The sequence below is a fragment of the Tympanuchus pallidicinctus genome, unplaced genomic scaffold (genome assembly GCF_026119805.1).
Source record: "Tympanuchus pallidicinctus isolate F22 unplaced genomic scaffold, pur_lepc_1.0 scaffold12, whole genome shotgun sequence".
NCBI lineage: Eukaryota > Metazoa > Chordata > Aves > Galliformes > Phasianidae > Tympanuchus > Tympanuchus pallidicinctus.
In genome coordinates this window covers 18779413-18794107 of record NW_026294637.1, presented here as the reverse complement: position 1 = coordinate 18794107, position 14695 = coordinate 18779413, and the positions used below count along the sequence as shown (strand labels likewise).

At 59.2% G+C, this 14695-nt stretch overlaps 3 protein-coding genes across 19 annotated transcripts in view; 1 reads left to right on the top strand and 2 right to left on the bottom strand.

Moving 5' to 3' along the window:
* MYO9A (myosin IXA) overlaps positions 1-2256 on the bottom strand; it is a 162649-nt gene extending 160393 nt beyond the window's left edge. For all 12 annotated transcript variants that reach the window (XM_052672077.1, XM_052672080.1, XM_052672086.1 and 9 more), the window contains exon 1: positions 2188-2256. The gene's annotated coding sequence lies outside the window, so the exon portion shown is untranslated. The remainder of the gene's footprint in view (positions 1-2187) is intronic.
* Positions 2257-2388: 132 nt separating this feature from the next.
* SENP8 (SUMO peptidase family member, NEDD8 specific) lies at positions 2389-5608 on the top strand. 3 transcript variants are annotated; one of them, XM_052672137.1, is made up of 2 exons: positions 2389-2457; positions 3347-5608. In XM_052672137.1, exon 2 carries the CDS (start codon positions 3390-3392, stop codon positions 4026-4028), a length of 639 nt encoding a protein of 212 aa, XP_052528097.1. In that variant the 5' UTR covers positions 2389-2457; positions 3347-3389; the 3' UTR covers positions 4029-5608. The 3 variants fall into 3 exon arrangements, with proteins under 3 accessions (XP_052528097.1, XP_052528100.1, XP_052528098.1); XM_052672140.1 differs by lacking the exon at positions 2389-2457 and adding an exon at positions 2548-2681; XM_052672138.1 differs by lacking the exon at positions 2389-2457 and adding an exon at positions 2694-2843.
* Positions 5609-7379: 1771 nt separating this feature from the next.
* GRAMD2A (GRAM domain containing 2A) lies at positions 7380-14494 on the bottom strand. Of its 4 annotated transcripts, XM_052672118.1 has the most exons (12): positions 14409-14480; positions 13978-14091; positions 13847-13895; positions 12394-12466; positions 12219-12322; positions 11391-11489; positions 10546-10617; positions 9628-9690; positions 8900-9053; positions 8552-8651; positions 8372-8479; positions 7380-8286 (listed from the first exon to the last, which is right to left on the bottom strand). In XM_052672118.1, exons 1-12 carry the CDS (start codon positions 14441-14443, stop codon positions 8283-8285), a joined length of 975 nt encoding a protein of 324 aa, XP_052528078.1. In that variant the 5' UTR covers positions 14444-14480; the 3' UTR covers positions 7380-8282. The 4 variants fall into 4 exon arrangements, with proteins under 4 accessions (XP_052528078.1, XP_052528081.1, XP_052528080.1 ...); XM_052672121.1 differs by lacking the exon at positions 13847-13895 and having other exon boundaries at positions 14409-14488; XM_052672120.1 differs by lacking the exon at positions 7380-8286 and having other exon boundaries at positions 8368-8479; positions 14409-14483.
* Positions 14495-14695: the final 201 nt, after the last annotated feature.

Sequence of the window (14695 nt, the reverse complement as noted above, 5' to 3'; positions counted from 1 at the left end):
CACAGGCAAAATTCTCTCATTATCCTGCTCTTGCCTGAAGGAATGCTTGAGAAAGTATCAAATTTGCAAACTTTAAGCCACGTTTACTTTCAGAAAAGAGAGAAACCCCGTTTGCTTAAGAGGGAGGTAGGCAAATGTAGGCACGCAGGACCGCAGCCTGAGAAAATCAGGCAGCTCTTTTAAACCTCCACAATAAGAGCTCCTGACACCGACTCCTGCATGCAGCCCTGCCCCACCAGCAGCACTACTCACTGCTGTCGGCCCGACAGTGGGCAGCCCAGCCCTCTGAGCAGCTCCTGGGCTCCTGCTGCAGCCAGCAGCCCTCCTGCAGCACTCGGATCATGACAGTGCTGCTCGAGGGCTTCACATGCAGAAGGAGCTGCGATTCTGAGTTAGTTACAAAAGAGCTGGGAGCAGGAATCTACAAATCCCATCAGACCAGCTAGGATGCTTCCACAGCAAGGCTCGACAATGCTCCTTCCCCCTGAGAAATGTACATTTACAGCAATTACACCCAACGGTTTGAACAAGTATTAGACCTTGCCAGAAGTCATCCTCCTAACCAGACACGCGCTTTTTGCTGTGCCCACTGAGAAAACACCACTCCAAACCTGACAAATGGCTTTCAGATTGCACTGATCGCTGCAATGCTTTTCTAACACCTGGCAGCTAAAACTTCAGGAAGATGGGGTGGTCTCAGAGCTGCAAGGGCTGGCCCTGCTCCTCAGTGGGTGCGGTGCCAGGCAGTGGGAGCAATGCAGGGGATGAGAAGTGGTGCTTCCCTGTGCTCACAGCACTCCCCCTGTTGACTCCCTGGTGAGTCGGAGGATCCCTGCCGGGATCCCTGGGAGCTGGAGACCATCCCTGGGGAAATCAACGGGCAGGCAATGAGGAGCACCAGTGCAGCCGCACCTCGAAATGGGCAGCGCTGAGGCTGCACAGGTAACCCCGGGTTTCATGTTTCCCAGGCGCCTGACCTCGCATGCTTAACATTCTCAGAGGTTTTCTTGCAAAAGGGCTGAACGCTCACCAAAATGGCCACGATAACAATAACTCAGGAAGATGACATTTAGGTGCTCAGCAGAATGCGAGAGATGAAAGCTCAGTTTTAGCGTAAGAGACGGCAGCTGAGGCCACCACGGACTGGCACGGAATACGGGTGCAGTGCCTGCCCACGGGCTGTTAATCCAACACCCCATCCTCACCGCTGCACCGCCGGCATCACGCCGAGCCCACGGACCAGGGGACAAAAGCTGACGGGCCGTGTGTCACACTGCTCGGTTCTGCCAGCCCCATCCAACCCGCACCAAAGCCTCGCAGACCGATAGAGAAGAGCAGGGCCAGGAGCGAGGCGAGGCAAGGCAAAGCTCTGCCACTGCCGCTATGGGATGTGGCTCCCACCGCCTGCTCTGTGCTGTCAGCTCCCTGCCAGTGACACCTGCGAAGCACAGCGCCGGGCAGGGACAGCGGGGATTGCTGGTGGGAGGGAGCGTTCCGTTCCTCCTGGATTTTGGAAAATTCCAGAAAGAGACGGTGCCCGGAGTGCCTCCAGAAAGTGGGGGGGGGGGGGGGGGCAGAGGGTGACACGGGGATGGGAGAACGGGGATGGAAAGGGCCGCACAGGGCGGGTACCGAGATAAAGGGCTGCTGACAGACGGAGGGGCAAAGAGGGGAGGATGCAGAAGGCACGGGGGGAATATCGACACGGGGGAAATACAGAGACGGGAGAGAATACAGACACGGGGGGGGGGGGACAGAGAGCTAAACAGAGGAGGCACGGGGCTGAATAGAGGAGGTATACGGACACAGGGGTGAAGGCAAGGGCCGCACGCAGAAGGCAGAGGGCCGCACACGGACGCGCGGTGCAGATGCAGGGACGCACCGCAGCCCCGGGGCCGCCCGCAGTCCCCGCCCGGCGCAGCGCTGTGCGGCTCGGACCGAGCAGGGGCAGGACGGGGGCGCGGAGCCGCGGTGTTCGGAGCGGGGCCGCCGCCCGCCGCGACGCGGCCGTTCCCCGCGGCGGACACGGAGCGCCTCGCCCGGCTCCCGGCGCAGATGGCGGCTGTCAGCCCGCGGGGACCGCTCCCCAACGCCCCCCGCTCGCAACAAAGGCCGCGCCGGGGCGGGGGTACCGCGGTGCCCCCCTCAGCCCTCTCTCCTCTGCAGCCCTCAGCGCTCGGTGCTCACCTGGTCCCGGCGCGCGCCGCGGGTGGGATCGGGCAGCAGGGCGGGGGGTTGGGGGGGGGCGCCTCGCGTCGCCCGCCCGCTGCCCGCGCGCCGCTCTGAGGCGCGCGCCGCCACGGGGAGGGAGGGGGGAGCGCGGGGAGGGGGAGGAGTCGGCCCCGCCCCGCCCCGCCCCGCCCCGCCCCGCCTTGCCGCGCCCCGCCCGGCTCGCGTTACGACACCCCGGCGCGCTGCTTTACGGCGGCGCCCGGCGTCCGGGCGATGAGGCGGCAGGTGAGGAGCGGCGCGCTGAAGGGCGCGGGGCGGCGGGCGTTGAGGGAACGGCGGGCAGCGCGGGACGGGCGGCGCGGGGCCTCGTGCGGCCGCGAGGGCCCGGCCTCAGCCTTCCGCCAGGCCGCTCCGGCGCGTCCTGCCGTTGGAAAAGAAGGCGGCAGGAAGGCGGTGTGAGGCTTGCAAGGCAGAACTGCGTCATGTGCCACACGGGGCCGGGACGCCTGGTGCGCTGCGCCCTTCCTTCTTACAGATCGCCACATCACAGCACGCTTGGGCAACGTGATTTCTAATTAAAATCCTTCAAGCTTACAGTGACCGGCAGAACGCTTACCTTTGGCGGGCCTTGCTTTGGTGACGGATATCTAGTGGACTTTCCTGCCTCGCTGGTACGCGAATTAGCGAAATCCCACGCAGGAAGCAGAGGGAATCGCCCCGGCGGCCCCCGCAGCGCAGAGCTGCTGTCCGTCACCCTGCGTGCTTCCTTCCCTTTACTCACCGCCGCTTTGCTCATCCTGCAGCAGCCCTCGTGCTGGGGGAGCACACGGCCGTGCTGATGCCAGCCCTCGGGAAGCCCTCACAGACAGCGGGGCTGCAGGGTCACAGTGACTGCCGCACCGTGCTGCGCCGCTAACCAGAACTGCTCTGAGATCGACCAAGGGCGAAGATTGCTGCCGTGAAATCGGTGCTGTCCCACAGCCCGGCTCAGCCTGTCACACAGCGTGCCTCTCAGTTCGCATCTGGCAGATGCTGCCCGTGTTGATCCTTCAAATTCTGCTCTGGGAGACTCGCTGTGCTGCTGGCTGCGTGCTGAGGAGGAACGTGGGGTGTTTGTTGTCTCCTGTCAAAGGTGTAGTTGTGTAATTCCTCTTCTACCCTTTCTGTCTTCCAGCTTTTGAAGTTTCCTGGAGCGCAGCGGCCCCACCGGGTGCAGGATGGACCCTGTGGTTCTCAGCTACATGGACAGCTTGCTGAGGCAGTCAGACGTTGCCCTGCTGGATCCTCCAAACTGGCTCAACGATCACATCATCGGCTTTGCCTTTGAGTACTTTGCCAGCGACCAGTTCCAAGAATTTAGCGATCAGATTTGCTTTATCAGCCCCGAAGTGGCTCAGTTCATCAAATGTGCCCTTAGTCAGGAAGAAATAGCCATATTCCTTCAGCCGCTGGACCTGCTCCACAAGAAGCTGGTGTTCCTGCCCATCAACGATAACTCCAGCCAGGCGGCAGGAGGCACCCACTGGAGCTTACTGGTTTACTTCAGGGATAAAAAGTGCTTCGCCCATTACGATTCCCACAGCAAGTGCAACTCTGTCCATGCCAAGCAAGTGGCAGGGAAACTGGAGGCCTTCCTGGGGAAAAGAGGAGGCAAAGCAACCTTCGTGGAGGAGAAGGCGCCGGCCCAGCAGAACAGCTATGACTGCGGGATGTATGTGATCTGCAACACCGAGGCTCTGTGCCAAGGGTACTTCAGGGAACAGCAAGAGCCTCTGCTACAGCTCCTCACCCCTTCCTACATCACACAGAAGAGAAGTGAGTGGAAAGCTCTCATTACCAAGCTCGCACAGAAGTGATCTGGGTGCTCTCAAGTCACTGCTCTCAGTGCCTGAGGGAGGTGCCCACGCTCAGGATTTTTCCCCTCAAGAAGAATGTAACTCCTTCAGCACGGTCCCAACCCACAGTGCCCTCCTCACAAAGCCTTAGTCTCCTCTGAAAGTCACCGGCCTTTCAGCTTCCCACCAATGAAGTCACTTGGCTTTCAAAAAAATCTCCCTGTCCGTGCTGATTTTTACACTCGTTGCTGTGGCAAAATGGGGTGCTAAAGAGACTTCTCTACCTCTGCCCAGCAAGCGACTCACCCTCATTAGGTGGCTTTAATTAGCTGGGGGCATTGCTGCTCCTGCCTGGTTTAGCAATGCCTGTTAAAACCAAGCACAGAATGCTTTATTGTGGACAGCCCTCATCTGCACCTCCAGCTCTGGGTGTTTGCAGCAGCAGTGCTGGAGTTCCCCCAAACATTTGACAGTGGAGATGTGTCCAGTGGTCAGACTCAAATGGAAATGCTGCAGTGAACTGCAAAATGGGGCAAAAATTGGTGTTCTACAGATAGCTGCTCCTTGCCTGTATGAAAGTATCTCTATTTTTTTTCTTCCTTTTTTTTTTCCTCCTTTTCCACCCCTGCTTGCTCTGATTACAAATTAAAGCCTGGCTCTGAGCTGCTAGAAGATGAATAGGTGAATAGAAAGCTGAGAAAACAACTCCTAGGAAAGAAAGCTTAATTGAAATGGAAAGTGACGCTCTGTCTTTGAAGTCTTATTTTTTTCTTCATGATTTTAGGTCATCTCCATTCTGGGGGAGGGTGCTGCACCATTCCCCAACCCTCATTATCATTTGCTGTGCTTTCTGTAGCACAAAAACAGTTTTTGTATTACCCCAATTTAAAACAAACAAACAAGCAAAAACACGAAAAACAAGGACAACAAAGGGGCAGAATTTGAGGTACAAAAGCCAAAGATAACAATCTCCTTGAAGTTCAAGATGTTGGTCCCTAGTACCCTTCTGACCACACTCAGAACACATGGGTGCCAACTGGATCGAGGAAATCCAGGTTAAAAACAACCCTCGAAAAGGCAGAGGAGTTCCTTTGACCTGCACCTCCCCGCGCATCCCATTTGAGCACCAGCACAGCACGGCGATGGCCAGCCGTAGTGTGGGGCATAAATGTCTTCAGCTCCCCTTGTTTTTAAGAAAGGTAAGTAGGTGCAGCCTGACAGACTGCTCCAAACACACAAACACAGAGCGGGGCTCCGAGTCGTGGCCACATTGAGCAGCCGGCAGCGTGCAGCTTTCCTCCCTGGAAAATCACCTCCACTGCTCGGATGGATCCAAAAACCCCAAAGCGGCACCAAGTCCCTCACTGAGGGAATTTCCTTTGGAGCACAGGTCCTACGTGGCCCGGCCAGCGCCGTTCCCCAGCTGTGACACCTTGGAGACGTTGCAGATGAGCTGTGCTTAATGCCAACAAATACTTGTGTCTGGTGCGGTGGCGTTAACTCCCCGTCTGTACTCAAGCGGGAGGAGTGGACGAAGGAATAAAACTCCTGGGTCCCTTCTTTCTTGGGGGAACCACAAATAAAACTTAAAGTAAACCCGACGCTTGACTGAGTTGTGGTACTTATGCCAACACCCAGCGGCACGGCTGTCCCACCATGTGTTCCTGTGCACCATACTGGGGGCTTTGACTTGCTGCTGGAGTCCTCCTCTTCCCAGGCACTGCTCCTGCAGCTGCTAAAGCAAAATGGCACTGCAGCAAGCACAGGAACTGCGTGGTGTGATTGAAGCATTGCTTTAGAGGGGGATTGAGAGCAGAGTGGGCGGAGCGGAGGCTGTGAGCAGGCACTGCTAGGGGACATGAGGACAGGAGGTGATGGGAGAGAGGCTCCTGGAGAGCCTGTCTGAAGGCTGTGACACACAGCTGCCTCCCAGGCTGCCTCTGTCCTGTAAGGAGGGCAGGGCTGGTGGAAATGGCCAAGCTGCCAAGGAGGGTTGGTGCACCCTGAGCTTTTACGTGGTGTTTCTTTACATAAAGAAAAGCAAATAGGACCATCCTGGGCGTCATCAAGAGCAAACAGGCACAGAACAGGCAGGCAAACACCTGGAGGAGGAAACAACCAGCTTCCAGCAGGACGGAGCCCAGGCCTTGGGGAACAGCACCCCAACCTGGGGGAATGAGGAGCCTACAGGTGGTGCTGCAGTGCAAACACCGAGCTGGGCACGCAAGATGAAATAATAGCAAACCTCTAAAACTCATTTTTGGGCAACGAGCAACATTGAGAGGTCAAGCACCAACATCTTTTAATTAGAGAAATCCTAAACCTTCCCAGCAAAGCTGTATGGAAGACTGTAGAAACAAGGAGAGGCCAATTTCCAGTGCTGGGACACAGAAGAAATTTCTACAGAGCCTTGGGAGGGTTATGCTTGAAGTGCCCACGTGCACAGCTTCCCTCACCACCGCATGAGCACACGTGTGCTGCTGCACTGTGTTTGCAGAGCGGGCAGAGCCCTGCGGCTCCGGCTGGGCACCTCACCTTTGGGGCTGGGAAACAACGCAACCCAAAACGTGGGTTTGCTTTTTGCTTAGCAGCACTGAGAGATGGTTACATACTTCCTACTTTGCTCTTCTTCTACCCAAGACAAAACCATTTGCCTTGAGTTCGGTCCCCAAACACACTGCCCGCTGAGCTAAAATCAGCCAGAACTGCACAGATACAAGGAAGTAATCCCAAGGAGAGCTCAGCTCTGCACGGAGAACCACTTTGAGTCGCTGAAAGAATCACCCTAGAACGGAGCTTGATGAGGTGTCATCCCTCTTTGTCCCCTTCGTATTGTATCCCGAAAACGTGCACCAGGGTCAGCGTCATGCCGGCAGGGAACGGCCGCGGCCGCTCGAGGAGGAGGAAGAGAAGGAGGAAGGCTCAGCCCGTCTCTCCCTGCCGCTGTCCCCAAGCGGTTCCTGCCGCCGCCGCAGCACCGATCCCGCAGCCTTTGCTGCCATCTGGCGTAGAATTCGTCCCTGGCACCTTTCGCCCCGGGTTCCCCCAAAATCTGTCCTGGCCCCATCATTTCGAGAGACAAACGCTGTCCAGATCCCTACAGACCCACTCACTCGGCGCTGGAGAAAGGACTCGGAGCACCACACGAGCACACGGTGCCTCCTGGCCAGGCACACGTGGAGACATCTTTCCAAAGGGACGCCACCATCCCCAGCCGTGGCACAGGGACAGCAGGGACCACCCCAGCACTCAGCCAGGACAGGCCTCACATAGCCACGTCCTCTCCGTGCCCCCAGGGGACACAGCCAAGCACACAGGAGCACCGAGCATCCTGCTGCAAGCCTGGCATCGACACCAGGATGCTCACAGCGCTGCTAGAAAAATCACCATTTATTATCATTTAAAATACGTTCACAGCCTCGAGCCGGACAGCCAGCTCTTCCCCAGGGCTCAGGGATTTGGCCCCATCAGCACTTTTAGTTCCCGAAAAACAGGAAAAATACAACAGAGAAATCACACAGGTATCCCCTATCTCCCCAGCACACCGCAGCACCGACGTGTGAGCTCAGGGGAAGGGTTCCAACAAATGGCTCCGCATGGTGACAAAGGCTGACACACGTACGGACACAACGTGACCCTGGCTGTTCTCAGCCAGGCCTTTTGGGACATCTTAACGAGGCGAGCGGGGCTAACGAAGCCTTGGTCCAGCACCATTCCCAGGCACGGGCTCCAGCAAGGACCCCCGTTGTGGAGGACCCTAAAGTGCTTTGTGTGCCCCTTTGCTCCAGGAAGGAGGGGCTCAGGGGAGCATGGCACCCCCCATCCCTGCATGTCTGGGTGGAAGCGGGGGTCGCAGAGAGAAACAAAGAGCGGTGCAGCTGCAGCTGCCCCAGCTTCACACAGGGCAGAAGCAGCCCATCTACATGTCACAGGGCTCACAGCGAGCCTCGGGTCATCTCTGAGCAAAACCCTCATCTGGAATACAAACCAGTGATCGTTTTAGCAGCAAGTCTTAAAGGGAGGCTTGTGTTCCCCCAAGCCGTCATCCCCCGGTGTGCCAGGGAGGAAAAGGGTTGGCAGGGAGTTGGCAGCCATGGCCACGAGCCAGCGGATGGTCCTGCAGGGAGCAGGAGAGGAGAGTTTGGTCCCATGTTACGGCCGAGGGGACGCCGGGCCACGTGCAAGTCACAGGGTTTGGCTGGAAGACTGCTCCAGCCTCTCTGGCTCTGTACACAAAGTGCTACCGCCTGGTCCTTGTCCTGTGCAGAGTGACGGTCACCTGTGGAACAGCAGAGTGAGTGGGTGGGGAAAGCTGCTCTGTCTCAAAATATCCCCCAGCCTGCACAGCCCTGATGGTCCCTCACCTCCTGTGCCCGCGGGAGAGGTAGTCCCGGTTGAGGGAGCAGAGCTGCTGCTCCAGGCGGAAGATGCGGAATGCCAGGTAGGAGGAGGACACGACCAGCAGGCAGATCCTGGGTGGGAGGAACAGTTACAATGCTCACGTGCATCCTGCATCCTCATCCCACCTCCCCCAGCACACTTACAGCACGATGAAAATCTTGAGGAGCTGGTAGTCGGAGGGTCTCAGCTCTGCCACGCAGCCCTGCTCTGCCTCCAGCTCCTCCTCTGTGTTTATTGCACTTTCTGCAAGGTGAGAGGAGTCAGCATGGACAGCTTCTGCCCAGTGCACCTAGCTCCTCCTGCCTGGCATCTCCACCTCCTCGTGCCCAGCATCCCCAGCTCCTCGTGCCCAGCGTCCCAAGCTCCTCCTGCCCAGTGTGCCCTACTCCTCCAGCCTGGCATCTCCACCTCCTGCCCAGCATCCCAACCTCTTCCAGCCCAGCGTGCCCAGCTCCTCCTGCTCAGCATCCCCACACGGGCACAGCCCTCACCTGAGGCCAGGGGCTCCTCAGAGGTGAAGCTCTCCTTGGCGCTGAGGCTGCTGACAGAGGTCCGGTGGATGCACTGGTAGTCAGCATCAGGCAGGGACAGGGACAGCGAGGCAGGTGACACCTTCCTCCACTTGCCCTCAGGGACAATCACCTCCTGTGGGGATCCCCAGGTGAACAGTGCCACCAAACCCCCCCAGGCACCCCTTGAGCCATAAGGAAGTGCTCTCCTTGCACGAGTTTTAGCAGGAGAGTCACGCAGAGCCCACACGGCCTATCCTGTAGTCACTGTCACCAGCCCTGCTTCAGCATGCAGGGATCCAACGCTGACAGCCCAGACCCCCCAACCCTACAGCAGCACAGCCCCACTGTGGCTCAGTGATACTGTGAGCACCCCCAGAGCCACACACCAGGACCAGCACCAGCTGCAGCAGCTCCTTGAGCATCGGCCACGACAGAACAAGTGGGCTTTTGTCCCTTTCTTTTGGCTGATTCAGTCGCATGCCCAGCACATTATCAGTGCTGGCAGCTGCGAACTGCATCAGCTCAGGAGGCCACAGTGAGAGCAGAGGCACTTTGCACACCGTTCAGAAGCTGTGCATCCATCAGCGAGCCCCAGGGAGTGTCTGGGGGTGGCAGTGCTGCACTGGCTGCACACCTCCCACACTTTGGCCTTTGCTTTTAAAGCATCGCGACAGAGCCTTCAGCCTCCAGAGCATCCTGACCCTTACCAGGGACACGGCATCGGGCTCCTCCGTCAGCTCCTTCAGGCTCAGGCTCTTCTTACTTGAAACCTGGAGAGAGAACAAGACAGGATTAGACCGCCTTCCCTCTTCTTGCTCCAATGGGAGTTACAGAATTAGATTCTGAGGTTTTCAACTAGTGTGCTGTTATGCAAAGGAGCTGCTTTAATGCTCACAACCTGGCACAGGGTGCTCAGAGAGACAGCGCTGCCCCGTTCCTGCAGACACCCAGGTCATGCCGGGGGGGCCTCTGAGCACCTGATGGAGCTGTGGGTGTCCCTGTTCATTGCAGGGGGTTGCACTGACAGACTTTAAGGGTTCCTCTGACTCAAACGATTCTGTGATCTGACAGGGCTGCTTTCCATTTCCCCAAAATCCCTACACAACACAGAGGAGATGAATCACGAAGAAGGAAAACAGGAATACTGGGAGCAGCTCCAGCACCGCTTTCCACGTGCTTCAAAGGCAGGAGAGCTCCCAGCACCTCTCCGCTCCAGCCGGAGGAGCGACGGGTTTCCTCCTCATATCAGGCTTTTTAATTCAAATTTTTACTTCGTGGCATTTTTTCCCACTATGTGAGTAAGGAAATCTGGGGAAAAGTCAGCAGTGCGCATAGTGGTGGAACAGGAATAGCCACCAGATTAGAAACACTGCCTCTCCACACCCTGCAAGGGCGAGCACAGGAACTCCGAGGGCTCTGTCCCTCTCATCTGTGACCCAGAACAGGTCACCGGGACAGGACACTGTATGACACCCCAGGGACAGGGACAGGTCACATCCTGCCGGGATGCTGAGGGCAGGACTGGCCCTGTGAAGCTCAACAGTGCAGCCCAAAGCATGAAACAGCCAGCGGGATGCTGGGATGGCAAACAGGCAGAGCGGGATGGGAGCCACGCACAGCATTACCTGCAGGTGTGTGCAGACCCTCCGCAGCACATCGTACACACTGTCACGGGAGATGAGCGACACAAAGATGTACTGCAAGAGAGAGAAGGCAATGGGAGGGGCTCCCCTCCGCCCTGACCTCAATCCTTCCTACACACCAGAAAACAGTTTGACGTGCCCAGGAGTTTTTAAGCGCCGGTTCCCCATCCGCAGGGCAGGCTGAGACATCCTGCCCTCAAATCTGCCCCCCATGGGAGCCATGTCCCCCTGCCCTCCCCGCACCACCTCCCTGCTCAGATCCCCAGCTCTATTTTTGCAGCCTGCTCAAGTTTGGGGCAGATTTTTTCAGGGCCAGTTTTGTTCCCTGTGGCTCTGAGCGGCACCTGGAGTGACCAGAAGGATCCCAGGGACAGCAGCTCACATCACCTCGGCAGTGCAGAAGGGCTGCAAAGGGGCAGCTGGGCTGAGCAGCCCGGGGCCCACGCTGTGCCACGGTGCCACCGCAGAGCGCTGCCAGGAGCAGGCGCAGGGCACCCAGCAGGGCTACGTCAGCACATTTCAGTAGGCAACAAGCAGCGCATGTTAAGAGCTCAGCCACAGCTCACACTCAGCCCATTAACCAAGCTCTGTGCCAGCCTAATTGTGGCCCGAGTTTATCCCCTCCTTGGCTGTAAGAAGTTTAAAGGTTTATCAGAGCCTGGCAGGGATTGGCTGAGCTCGGACGAGTTTCGCTCAGTGTTTGCTTCGGACAGAAACAAAGTGAAATACAGAAACAAAAGCAGAACTCCACGTTTGCCCTGGCCGGCTGCCATCACAGAGCTGTGCTCAGTTCCCCAGCAGGACGGAAGGCCCTGACACTGCAGTACCTTCCTGCTGGCGGTGGTGGTGATGGCCAGCCCGTTGGGCAGCAGCCGCGCCGTCTTGTGCTTCTTGATGAGCTGCACGGAGACCACGGGGATCACGACCTGCAGGCGAAGCACACGGGGCGTGCAATCACTTTGGGAAGGCAGGGATACGGCGAGTTACGTGGAGAGCTGGCGCTCCCCAGAGACTGCTTTGTTTTCATTAAAGGTCATGGCAACCCCCCAGCGTTAATCTCGGCTTGGAGTCGGTTTCTGCCTGACCAAAACTGCGAGAACACAGGGAAACCACCGTCCAACACAAACACAGTGCATCCCAAAAGCTCACTGCAAGAACTCCTGCAAGCAGGGCAGCAGTTAAGAACAGTCAGGATGCAATCTGCAGAGCTGCAACGCGCTCAGCCCGGCGAGCGATGTGCTGTGCCTCCGCAGATAGATTTGTTTCAAGCTGCCGACATAAATAATGCAGTTCCGCAGCCCAGCTTGAAAGGAAGTCGCTTCCCTCAAAGATCCCCGTCAGCCACAACATTAGTGGGGAACGTCAGCGTAAATCAAGCAGAAATGTCAGAAGAGATTCACACCCCCTCCAGAATCCTCTGGAACTTTTCATCTCCCTTACAGCCAGGTTCTGCCTGGGGGAATCCTGCTCCAAAGCAGTACTTGGCTCTCCCAGGCAGAGCCTGCAGGTCACCAGAGGAAGAAGCACAGCCAGATTCAGTGCAAAGCACTGAAAGGAACGTCAGTGGCTCATGGGGAGGGTGAGGTGTGCTGCAGCGAGCTCTTTGGGATGGAGCAGTGGACATGGGGGAAGGGCCGCGCTGGGCACCACATTACCTTAATGTCCTTCCCAAAGAGGTTGGCGTAGAAGCAGAGCCAGTTGGGGGAGATGTAAAGCCGTCCCTGGATGAGGATGTCCCTCTGCAGCGCACAGGAGCAGACTGCAGAGCAGAGCGGTGTCAGAGCCCCGTGGCCCCGCACCCCCTGCCCCGCACCGCACCGCACTGCCCACCTTTCAGCACGCTCTCCTCCGTCGGGATGTCCTTGAACAGCTTGTGGTACTGGGAGTTGTACTTGCTGGCAGCCTGCAAGAGAGCAGAGCAAAACAGTGTGGAGGAGGAGGAGGAGATAGGAGCACCGGGGGGAGGACACCAGCAGCCAGCTCTGAACGGCTCGGGACGATGATCCCACAGACATTCCCACCGGTAGCTACAAGCTATCTAAAGAGCTGCTGAGCCTCCACTCGCTCTCCACCGCAGCAGTTATGCTGCTGATGGATGTTTCTCCCTTCTGTCCCGCAGGCATTGCCACACTTGCTTTGCGCCCGTCGCGCCGTGCCATGGCAGTCTGTGTCACAGTCCCTCCTTGCTGCACAGCGGCAGGAGCGGTGGGCAGCTCGGCAGCAGTGCGCAAAGGTGCTCAAATAACGCTCTATTTAAGCTAAAAGCACGGCAGAAGCTCGGTGACTTGCACTAAATCCACTCAGGCTGTGCAGGCAGGTTTTTGCCCCCTGCCCCTCCGCCAGCGCTCGTGGCACAGTTGCAATCCAGGCAAAGACCCGAGGGAGACAGCGGGCAGGGAGAAACGCAGCACAGCCCTGCACCAAGGTCACCCCTGCGCCACGCACCTTGCCACCGGATCAGTGCGGCTCAAAGAGGATCAGGCTGAGCATCACCTGGGGGCAGGCCAGACACCCCCCATCACCCTGCTGCTCTGAGGGCACCGAGCTGCCCTCCGCCCCAACACAACAGGAGAAGCACCCGGCTCCCTGGCAGCCTGCCTGGCGCTCACAGCCCTCCCAGATTCCTCTGAATAATCAGCAAAATATTTTGCTAAATATACATCTGCTCTGGGACAGGGAGCTGCTCCCCGCCAAGCACAGAGCCAAGCCAAAGTGGGGCAGCCCTGAGAATCCGCTGTCCCCTGGCTGCAGGCACACAGTGCACCTGAATGCTGGCTTTTGCTGCACCCAAGCCTCTCCTTGCCGCGGGAGCAGGACACGCTCCAGATGTCCACCCGCTTGGCGTGGCTTTGGATTACCGGGCTGATCTCCCGCGTCACGATGCCAGCTGGAGAAGGTTCGGTGGCACCGTGCCTACACATCCGTGCTCCAAGCACACACAGCGGGGTCGGTCCAAGGCTGTTTGGGCAGCCCTGAGCCCCGGGGTGCTACTCCACGGGAACAGCGGCTGTGTGCAGAACGGGTGCTCCCTGCGCCGTTCTCAAAGCACCAAACCCAACGGGGAGAGCTGTCCGCAGCTCCTTTCTGTTCTCCTGTCGCTTCGGGTTGTAGGTGAGGAGAAACGCTTTACCGAGGGCACAACGCAAAGAACCAGACGGGCTCCATGGAGAGCAGCAGGATGCGCTCGCAACCAACATTTAGCTCTGTTTTCAGCCCCCACAGAGCCCAGCGCGGAGCTCCGCTCCCTCGGCGCTCCCGGGTTCGAAGCAGCGCAGCGACTTACCGCTTCCCTCTGGCACTTCTTGATGTCCTCCTCCTTCAGGGCCTCGAGGCTGCGGGCAGAGCAAGGCGCGGCTCAGCGCGGGGCCGGCTCGCCACGACGGGACGGGACGGGAGAAGGCAGCCGGCACTCACCTGCCGTCCGGGGCCTCCGCGCTGCGCTCCCTGGACGCCGCCTGCAGCCTGTCGCGGCCCGGCACGGGCTGGGGGCTCCTCGGGGGGGCGGCCCGCTCGTGCATCGGCGCGGCGCTGCGGGAACAGCCCGTGAGCCCCGTCCCGCGGCCGCGCGCCGCCCGTCGCTCCGCCGCCGGAAGACAGCGTCGGGCGGACAGAAAGGGGCCGCGCTCGGCCGGGGCTGCCGCTCGGCGCCTCGAGGACGCGGGGATCTCCTCAGGGCCGCACGAAGCAGCGCCGTGACCTTCCGCGCTCGCCTCGCGGCCCGCCGCCGCCCGGGACGGGTCGAGGGCCGCCCACCTTCCCCCGTTCCTGGGGAGCGCCCCGGCCCCGCGCCTCCGTCCCGCTCCCGACGCGGGTTCCGAACCCGGGTCCCGGCCCGCAGCCCCTACCTGCCCGGCGGCCCCGCGCTGCCCGGCGCCGTCATGCCTCGCGGCTCCACGCCGACCGTTCATTCGTCGCCCGCCGCCTAGCCCCGCCCCCGCCCCGCGCTCCCATTGGTGGCTGAGAGGCGCCGCTGAGCTCGATCCCTTCGCACCAGCGGCCCGCCCTCCAGTAGGATGAGGGGGGGCCTGTCGGACCCACGCCCCCTTGCGCAGTTGCCCCGCCTCTTAAAGGGCCCGCGTCCCCTTTCCGGGTGCCCCCCTGTGGTGGCCCCCCGCCTCTTCACCCCCACGCG

What these genes read in the sequence shown, in the direction of transcription:
- SENP8 (XM_052672137.1), top strand. Translation starts at nt 3,390, where the DNA reads ATGGACCCTGTGGTTCTCAGCTACATGGACAGCTTGCTGAGGCAGTCA.
- GRAMD2A (XM_052672120.1), bottom strand. Translation starts at nt 14,443, where the DNA reads ATGACGGCGCCGGGCAGCGCGGGGCCGCCGGGCAG. An exon ending in GCGGAGGCCCCGGACGGCAG is followed by an intron (nt 13,896 to 13,977) that starts GTGAGTGCCGGC and finishes CTCTGCCCGCAG; the next exon opens with CCTCGAGGCCCTGAAGGAGG. An exon ending in AGCCCGATGCCGTGTCCCTG is followed by an intron (nt 9,054 to 9,627) that starts GTAAGGGTCAGG and finishes GGATCCCCACAG; the next exon opens with GAGGTGATTGTCCCTGAGGG.